Consider the following 9,957-nt stretch of genomic DNA (forward strand, 5'->3'; position numbering starts at 1 on the left):
GGTGATTGGTTTTTGACCTTTGTTACTTTCTGTCCTCAGCAATCTTAGATTTTGTTGTGTTAGTTTGGGGTTGGACCTTGGTAGTTCTGATTACGGGCTTTGTTTAATTTGTTTTGATTAGTTAGTTTTGTTAAGCAGCCCTGAGCAGGGAGCTGCAGACTCTGACAGTCGTCATGGCTGGGTCAGCAGTCTCCCTGACTTCTTTTTCTTTTGGCCAAAGTTCCAACTCTGTTTTGGTTTGTTCTTTTTTTACCATAACACACCAATTATTTCCTGCTTCATTTCAGGACACAGGTTTCTGTTTATTTTAATAAACTGTGTTCCTTTTTAGTTTGGTGTCCATCTTTAATGTTATTGTCCCCACTGATGGCTATCCCCCCTAGACTCTGGGCCAGTTTGTTATTGGGTACGTAACATTAAGGATTTAAACTAAGGGGAAAAAAATTTGTATTTTTAATAGCAAGTCCCTGGAAAAACTCACTATTTATAATATCGCTGAAATAAAAATGAATTGGGGAAACTCCAGTCAGTCGACTCGTGTCCTCCAAATCCTCTACCGACATAAATAACATTTCCTCTGGATTAATCAGCCTCCTCTCTACATGATCCTCTATGAATGAACATGTCATTTTGGTTTCTGAGTGGTGAAAACGTGACGTCTCTAACGTGAATGTTCTCTAAATGTTAATGAGGAACTCATATTTGAACATCTTTCACTTTAAAAAGGGGCAGAGACCGCAGAGAACTCTAAGTTTCCTGAAGAAAACCTGCTACCGACCAGGTTTCGTTCACAGACTTGGTTGCCATAGTGATTGATTCTGAGTTCAGCTTAACCCGCTTCTTGGAACGGGCTTGGTTTAACCCACTTTCCCGGGTGTGAGTTATCTCTCTTTCTGGAACCAAAAACTCAGAGTTTTACTGAATTTGGAGTCAAACTCAATCACACAGGGGGCCAAGATCCAAAACACACCTTAGGTCATTTAGTAAACACTAAAACTACATTTTTAAAACCGTAAATTTGATCAAAATTCTGAACTAGATATAGAGCATTACCTGTGTGAATGCTGATAGCTGAAGATGCTGAAATTGATAGCTAAAAACGCTGAAGCTGATAGCCAGCTAAAATATCAGCTAAAGTATGAGGCATGAATGGTGAATCGGAGTACATCCTCTAGAATTTTCTAGACTCCACCACTGCTTTGGCTCACTAAAGAACTAATTAATGAAATATATGTTTTTTGTGAGATATTTTCCCACCCAGAATAAGACGCCTTGATCACTGGGGCACTGACTTTAGCTCCTTGTGGGCGCTATCAGGGCTGGCTGCGGGTTGCAAAATAGGATTTTTGCGGGGGCATCACCCCCTTTTCAACATTGCAGCCTTTCTCTCAAAAATTCTCTCCTCAGCTTATACAGAAACACAGGTGTGTTTGCAGACACATCCAGTTTGGAGAAAACAAATTTATTTAAATGAAATAGACCCGCCCCCTAAATGATGGCATCACAGCGTCCTCAAAACATCAATAAGTAAAAGAGAAGATTAACAATGTCTGAAATATTCAAACAAAATCAAACAGCATCAAGACAGTGACCTTTGACCTACATCCTGTTGTCCATCCATGTTGAAAATACATTTTTGGGACAATCTCATCACTTGAGAAGCATAAAGCCACTCAGAAATTCATTGTTGTGGTTGCAGCCAATCACAACCGAAACTAGACAACGCGATTGTGGATCCGACTGTCGCTGAGACTCCAGAAGTCTCATTGCTGTATGTTTGTGCTGCTGTAACAACCTCAAAGAAGAATTATGCCAAAAAGCCAGTTATTCAGGTGTCACTGTTACATTATTGGTGTTTTAGGGTCATCTACGGTGGCCCTGAGCGTTCAGTCACATAAACTGCCTGCATGGGGTTCCTCTTGTAGGGCATGGAGCTGGAGCCTGTCAGAGAAAACAGTCTGTTCATGAAAAACTAAATCCAAGACTCCAACGGTGTGCAAACACACCGATCTGCTCTTTTTCAAATGGCTCATCCATCTCCTACAGGTTGGCCAGCAGACAGATATCTGTGCATATCTATGAGGGAAGAGCAAAGATGGGTGCACTACCGTCTAACGCCACTAGATGGAGACATTTCCTGCTGAGCACAGAAACTCCTAAACTGGCCAGATTAGACAGACGGTCAACAAGTTTCAAACTTTCTTTAGCTTCATGTTTTCAAATGATTTTTTTCCACTAAACTTTAAAATAAAGAAGACAAAAGTGATCATCTGAGTTAAGAGATGTGTTTAAAAGTTACAAACATCCAATAATCCTGGATTATTGGAAAATATGATTTAAGAAAACACCTGAGGAGGATTAAAATGACAGAATATTTCACCAAATATAGAGAAATATGTAAAGTAATAATCAAGCCTTTTCTTTTATTTTTCCTATTTCTCACTTCCAGGTTTGAAGGACTGCAGACAAAAACCAAGTTGAATGGCAGTTTGGCTTCACTTTCATGTATAGTCCAAAAACTAAAGACACTGGTGATGGTACGCCTGCTTTAGCAGGTTGGGGTTCGATTCCCTTCAGTTTCCTGCAGAATATTTAGACTTTTAGACATGAAATGTTGAGCTTTTTTAAACAACTTAAACCTTTTGGAGCAAACATAAACCCAACAGCTGAAGTGACAGAGTCAAAGCTCTGATCTCAATCGAGATGCTGACTCGAAACAGGAGCTCCATGAACTCAAAGATCTCCCAGCTGAAAGAATTCTGCATGGAGGAGTGGAGCCAACTTTCCTCACATCCATGTCAGAGATTCATGGCTACATAAGGGCAGCCATGTTTCAAGGTTATAAACCATTAGAATTGATTCTAATGAAGAAAAGTAAAAGCCATCCAAATACAAAAAACTGTAATCAGCTCTTTGACTTTGGCCCAGATGCTGCTACATTTTACCCCAAAAGGTCATGTGATCAGGAAGGCAAATTTAGCCTTGTCATTGTGGATGTCATTGTGTAAACACATAATTGCAAACTAACATGCCGAGCTACACCGTATACACTTTATGTCAATAATACTAAACAACATTTGAGTTTTAACAAGACAATATTAAATATCTTGTTTTCATTCATAAACTACGACACAGTTTTTACATTTTCTTTACTTGTGTTTTTAAAATAGGGGTGGAGCTGTCAGCACACTCTTCCTGAAGGGGGCTGGTGGCATCGATCTTACATCAGCACGTTTCCAACCGCTCGTTTTTGTGGATATGGGAGGGGCTGCTGCAGACAGTGCAGGTTTTTAGAGGATTACTCATAAACGGATCAAAATGCCGCTTTTGGGTTCTTTATAGTGAGGAATGAACCGTAAAATGCATTTAAAAGTCTAATTTTAATGGTAGGGCCCCTTTAAACTAAAAAACTTTATTTTTTAACCTTATTGCACATATAAATCAAATTGGGTTAAGTCAGACATTTTTTATTTGAATCTTAATTGCAAAAAGAAACTTTCCCAACTTTAGGAGTGATTTTGATTCTGGGTTTTAGGCTGTGAAACTGCAGCCATGCCGCACAGGATAAAGGAGCAGAGAAACACAAGGTTGAAATCTCAAATTGTTTAAAGTTTGGATTGGATTTTATTATTCTGCACTGCTATAAGAACAAAAGCTTTTTAAATACAGCCTTCATCTGATAAAGTAGATTTTTAGAAATCTGAAGAATTAAAAACTGAGGAGTTAAAGACCTACTCCAGCTATTTGATTGGTCTTTTAAGTATGATTGAAACTTTTAGCCAAGATTGGAAGAAACCTATCAGTTTTGAAGACATATTTTCTGCAGAGCGACAGAACTTCATTTGAAATTTCCCTCTGAGTTGTGGCCTGGACTGTTGCCGGGAAGTAGCCCTCAACTGATATCCCATGATCCCTTTGTTTATACACTCTCCTGCTAGCTTGCAGCCCTCACACCCCCAAACTAACATTACCTGTTCATCAAAAATAGGAGCAATATTGGAACCAGCTGTAAAAATGATTTTCATGGGGCACAAAATCCCTGGTGGTACCCCGGACCCAACGACAGGATACCAGGAAAAACACAGCTTCTTCACCAATGAGATACAAACAGTACCCCTAGTGACCACTAGATGTCCCTGGAATGGGGGTTTAATTTGGAAAGCTCTTTCGATTCAACTGTTTGAAGTTTCAGTCACCATGGCTTCAGAGCCAGCAGGGCTGGACGATATGGCCTAAAAACTAAATCCCCACTTTTTTTCAAACCAAATCTAGAATCTGATTTTCATTGTTTTTTGTTTTCTTCCTTCCTCCTTTTTCTTTCTCCATCAAAAATAAAAAAAATCAAAGTATATTTAACAAAAACTCAACGTCTCTTAATTGATCTGAATCTAAATCGGGGGTGTGAAACTCAATCACACAAGGGGCCAAAATCCAAAACGCACCTTCGATCACGGGCCGAACAGGATAAACATTTATTGAACACTCTAAAACTACATTTTAAAACTATCTTTTCAACTTAATTATGATATGTAGTATGACCCTGTGATAATGCTAGTGTGAATGCTATAAGCTGAATTTGGCTGCTGAAGATGCTGAAGTTGATAGTTAAATTGATGGCTTTTGTATAAATTAGAAATGTTGATTTCTTCACCTGTGGCCAAAGTGCCACATCATCATCATGAGTCAATGTTCCTCCGGCTGAGCAGGATCCTCACATTATTATGAGAATGTGAACAGAAACCATCTTTAAGGAGTTTAATCAGGATTCAGAGCTCTGACACATCTGAAGGGAACAATCATCTGACCGTCTGTGATCAAAAGCATTCATCCCGTCGTTCTGTTAAGACTCCATCAAACTCCAGGTGGCGGTAGACAGACGTCGTTTCTCTGCTGCTGGGACCCCAGAACCTTTCTCAGAGACCGGAGCAGTGACTACGCTTTCAGTGGAACACAAATTTTAAAGTTAAAATTCATAAAATCGGGAAGTTTTTGAGCTTCTTTATAAACATTCATGGTTTTTCCCGCGTCTCAACATTTCATCTTTTACTGACCACAAACATTTGAGCAGCTCAGTCAGAGAAAGTCTTCTGCAGCCGTCTGGTCGTGTGGTTTGACAAACAGGTGTGTAAACTTCCTGCTTCACATTTGTACATACATGCATTCTTACACAGTCGAGCCCTTTAACCCTGCAACGACATTTCAGGTGAAACAGTTCAAATGAGGAACGCTCCTGCTCTGGTGCTCCTGTGCACACCAGGAGGTTAGCAGAGCTGCGTCTGAGGGTAAAGTTCAAACCCCGGCGGGGACGCCGCCTAGAGCAGCCCTGGAAAGAGGTTCTGCAGGAGGAGGACGGCTGCCACCACCAGCAGGCCGCAGAGGAAGAGCAGCAGCCAGACGGGGAAATCTCCTGAGGGCAGACAAACAAGCTGAGAGGAGGTCGAGCAGCTTCCTGCTGAACGCCGATGAGGACGGACTTACGGCGGCGGGCGACAGCATGCACCTGACAGCGGCTGTCTACAGCCACGCTCAGCAGGACGGCTTCGTTGGTGCCCTTGATGCTCCGGCCTTTCAGGGAGTCAGGCAGGAAGGCCAGATCCGTCACCACGATGCCATGCGATTCCTGGACATAATACAGCCTCTGGACAAGATAGAGCAGCATCAGCCCCTGCAGGTGCAGGTCAGTCGGATATTTGTCCATACCTGTAAGGAGAACGCAATGTAGATCGCCACCGATCCCGTTATTGTCCCAAGACCCAGAAATGTCCCGGAGTCACTGTGGAGGAGAAGACAGAGTTCATCACAGAGGAGGAGAACGTTCCAGCTCCGAGTCTGAACAGGACAAATAAAAAAAAAAAAACGATTTCAGTGCTTCATGGAGGGCGGATTTAAGAACGCTTCGTAGAAGCACCTGAACCATTTTAAAAGTACTGGTTCGTCTTCATTCAACAGTGTTGGAAATTAGGGCTGGGTATGGATTATAATTTCCAGAAACAATCTGATTTGATTAACAAGAGCCTAGATTGATTTGATTCTGATTTTTTTCAATCCAATTTTGAGTTTACACATTTGTTTAGAAATGCATTATTAATCTGCTTTATGTTTTGAATATATTTATATTATTCTGATCCAGTTCACATACTGTAAATGTATCAGTGAAATAATGAGATTGAATCTTGCTTACGTCACGAAGTCTCTGGAAAAACTCCAGACTCTACAGAGCCTCTCTTTGTTAAATATTTGTTCAAGATTGGAGAAAAAAACCCTCGATGGTGTCAAAGTAAATGTTAGAAGTCGTTTATTAATTTAAAAACCTTTTTAGTTGTATTATGATCTTTAACTGCGCCACAATATCACAAACTTAAATGAAGCTTTTCACAGCTATCATTGGGTTAAAAAATTGCAATTAAAATGGATTCATTAAGATCACAATCAATTAATCGCACTCATTTATATACCTCCCAGACAGAACCATTGTAGTCCCATAAAGCAGCAGCGACAGAACAGAACTGGATGGTCTACCTGACGGTCAGACATGAGAAGACCTCCACGCCGCAGGCAGACGTCAGCATGGGCAGGAAGCTCTTGCTGTCCCACTTGGTGAGGTAGCAGGCTGCAGGTTTCCGGCTTCGTTTGTGAGGGACCTGCACTGTGTAAAGCCTGAGAGCATCCTTCTGGTCCTCTACTCTCCCAAACCTGAAACAGACGAGCTCATGTCCACCAGCTCACCTTCAGCGGGGTTAAACTGCTTCATCTTTGCTGACCTGCAAGCCAAATATCTATGAGACTTTGCAGCCACTTGAGGCATCGTCTCCTCCCAGTTCAGAGCAGCAGCCATCTGGTTACCGCTCCACACACTGCACGCAAAATCCCGGCCCACGGTCACGAGATGCTGCAGAGAAACGGAGAAAATGGTGGTTTCCATTCACACCTCAGAACCCATAGGAAGAATGCACGAACGGAGGCCTTGAAGGTCCACCTTGTTCCCTGGACTCAGATCCAAGTCTTCAATCTCGCCTTCATGTGCTTTGAAATCCAGCTTCTTCTTTAGGGACGGAAACTGTAGGAAGCAAAAAAAAAAAAACATGAAAGCAGCGGATCAGACCAGCGGTCACTCCCACAGCTCTGCTGAGAACCGCTGCTTCCGCAGGAAGCTGATTAAGACTAACTTTGATATGATCAGAAGAGGATCTCGCTCTGAATGTTTACAAGCATTCACACATGAAACCAGGTTCTCTTCACATCCCAGAAAAGATTTCCGTTATCTTTCAGAGTTTTAGGCTGAATTTATCCTCCATCCCTTTATGAATATTTCTTGTTTTAAAAAAAACACAAGATTGAACATGTTCCAGACAGGAAACAGGCTTCAAAATAAAAGAAATCTGAATTTAACAGACTAAAACTTTACTTCACATATGAATGTATTGTGATAGTTGTTCCCACACAGCATAATGTGCCCAGATGGAATACATGGTTGGGTCACATCCGGCATAAAACTGTGTGAATCAGTGAAAGCTGATTGGCTGTGGTGTACGGAGGACCGAAAGAGTCAAACTGAAATAAAATAGACACCATTAAATCATTAAATAGATGTGTCATTAATTATTTAAAATTGGCAATACATTAATAAAGGGGAAATCAACAAATGTTGAAATATATGAGGAATTAAAATATTAAAACAGCACATTTAAATATTTCATGACATATTTAATTATTTCATGGCCCGTTATGGACTAAAAGTGACTAAATTACATAAATATATTTAATATGAAATAATGACATAAATGTGTCAATAATTATTTAAAATTTGCATTAAATAAATAAGTGTCATTGAATGTGTTCATATTTAAATAAAATTTGATTTTAAATGATTTAAGATTTTTTTCATGATTTCATTAAACTTTTCATGGTCCGGGCAGTGGGCAAAACATTTATTCATTTCCACTTTTATTTTTTTAATGCCAATTTTAAATAATTAATGACACAATTACTTTAATGATTATATATCTGTATATATTTATTTCATTTTGGCTCTTTTGGTCCTCCATAACTGCGATCCCTTAAGGTACAAGATGAAAGGTGAACAACACTGCACCAAAAAAAGCCGTCTAATGTTACAAGAATGTTGCCGATAATGAAGTAGTTCAAATAGTAAACTTTTGTTTATTAATTTGTTTAGGAAACATCAGTCTAGTGACCGTTTTTGTGTATTAATCTGTCACATCTTAAAAGTCAGGCTGAAGTTACTGTGTGACTTTATTTATTTTCATCTTCCACTTTGTCTGTTCGTTTAAGGGAAAATCTATCATCAGATTTTAATGGTTCCTGATGATTAATACCATTTAAAATCATTCAGAAATTGCATTTATACCACCTGTTGGTGAAGATATTTTATCATTAGTACAGATCTCTTGATGGAAGGTGACTCAGTTTTTCTGGTTTGTTCAGCAGATCCTCTGGTCTACATTTCCATCTCCTTCTGCATTGAGCCTTTCAGAACTTGTGAATGATAAAGACAGGACTCTGGTGGATGAATGACGCTCAGACATGCTGAACACTCACCTCCCACACGCGTACATGTCCATCCGTGCCTCCAGTCAGGAGCAGGCTCTGGTCGGGGCTGAACCGGACCACTTTCTGGAGCGGCTCCTGGGGGTTCAGGTCCGATTCCACATCGGCCAAGTGCGTCACGACGATGTTCGGGGTGTCCGCTTTTGTGTCTGAGCCGCGCCCACCCGACGCCGCAGTCCCCGCCTCCTCAGCTGCACGCCCCTTCACGTCTCGCTGCCTGACACTTCCTTTCTGGGAGTCCTTTCCTGCAGAAAACACGCAAACGCTGTTGATGACTGACAACTTTTGGTGGAGAGGTTTCCCTTCATGCTGGATCACACCAGCCACAACATGTGGCCCGTTCAAAACTCTCACGGGCTACGCCAGCTCTGAAGTCCAATTTTGAGTTCTACAAACAAAACACGAAGACACTGAAGGCGTGTCAAAAGTCAAGCTAGTTGAACTTCGGCCAATCAGGGATTCTGATTTGGTAGTGATTTATAGGTGGCGACTTTTTAAAGACATGAAAGAGCCAACCATTGAAAAAAACTAAATTGATCATGAAGGAGGAATTATTAATTGCGGTTTGAGCCCGGCTATAACACCAAGTCGTTTATAAATTAGAATAGAGCTGTGAAAAAAAAAAAAAAAAAAACCTGGAGGAAGATTCACCAGATTTACACCACTTTGACATTTCACACCAAGCCTCTTCCAACTGCTATATAGGGTAGCGACCGTCCGGTGTGAACACCACATGCAAAAAAACTTGTTTAAGGACCTGCGTTCTTGAACGGCCACGTGTTGGGTGTTTACTAAGGATGTAACGATTAAAAAAAACGATTCAAACTCGTCAACATGTTCATTGATGCAGAAAATGTAAAAATCAATTTGACAGCTTTCCATGCAGGCTCACCTGTGAGTGTGTGTGTGTGCTTACACACGGCCGCGCAATCAAGCGGACTCTTTCAATGAAAAGTCAATGCAAACGCGCACACCAGCGCAAGTTTTTAAGTCGTGTCACAAGCTCTAGTCACAAATGGAGAACGCACTGAGTTTTCTGAATGTTCAACCCGGTTCAAGCGCTTACACATCGGCTGTGTGGTGCGTTCAGGAACGCGCTTTACGCGGGTTTATGAACGTGCGCTCACATAGGTAACAGCAGGGAGGAGAATCTTCTTATTTTATTTTTATTATTCATTAGCGCTCCTCCACCACCTACAATAGAGAGAACCTCAGAGCAAAAAGTCAAATCAGTGAAAATCCCCCAAATCTTGCTCCAGGCTGTTTTGTTTTCACGACTCTGTTCCTTTAATGTCTCTGGATGTCATATTAATACATCCGGGCTCAAACCGCAATGATTCATTTCTCTCTCATGATCATGTTTGCCACTTCCGGGCTTTGAAGCGGATG

General features: G+C 41.0%; 1 protein-coding gene across 1 annotated transcript in view; it reads right to left on the reverse strand.

Annotated features, from left to right (window-relative positions):
- Nucleotides 1–4,740: 4,740 nt before the first annotated feature.
- The window catches only part of preb (prolactin regulatory element binding), a 9,067-nt gene continuing 3,850 nt past the window's right edge, over nucleotides 4,741–9,957 (reverse strand). Inside the window, exons 4-10 of the mRNA XM_024268120.2 lie at nucleotides 8,560–8,813; nucleotides 6,977–7,057; nucleotides 6,762–6,889; nucleotides 6,520–6,693; nucleotides 5,701–5,773; nucleotides 5,479–5,638; nucleotides 4,741–5,407 (exon numbers count right to left, since the gene is read on the reverse strand). Of these exons, the coding sequence (XP_024123888.1) occupies nucleotides 5,313–5,407; nucleotides 5,479–5,638; nucleotides 5,701–5,773; nucleotides 6,520–6,693; nucleotides 6,762–6,889; nucleotides 6,977–7,057; nucleotides 8,560–8,813 (965 nt within the window). The 3' untranslated portion in view covers nucleotides 4,741–5,312. The remainder of the gene's footprint in view (nucleotides 5,408–5,478; nucleotides 5,639–5,700; nucleotides 5,774–6,519; nucleotides 6,694–6,761; nucleotides 6,890–6,976; nucleotides 7,058–8,559; nucleotides 8,814–9,957) is intronic.

The sequence above is a fragment of the Oryzias melastigma genome, linkage group LG16 (genome assembly GCF_002922805.2).
Source record: "Oryzias melastigma strain HK-1 linkage group LG16, ASM292280v2, whole genome shotgun sequence".
Lineage (NCBI taxonomy): Eukaryota > Metazoa > Chordata > Actinopteri > Beloniformes > Adrianichthyidae > Oryzias > Oryzias melastigma.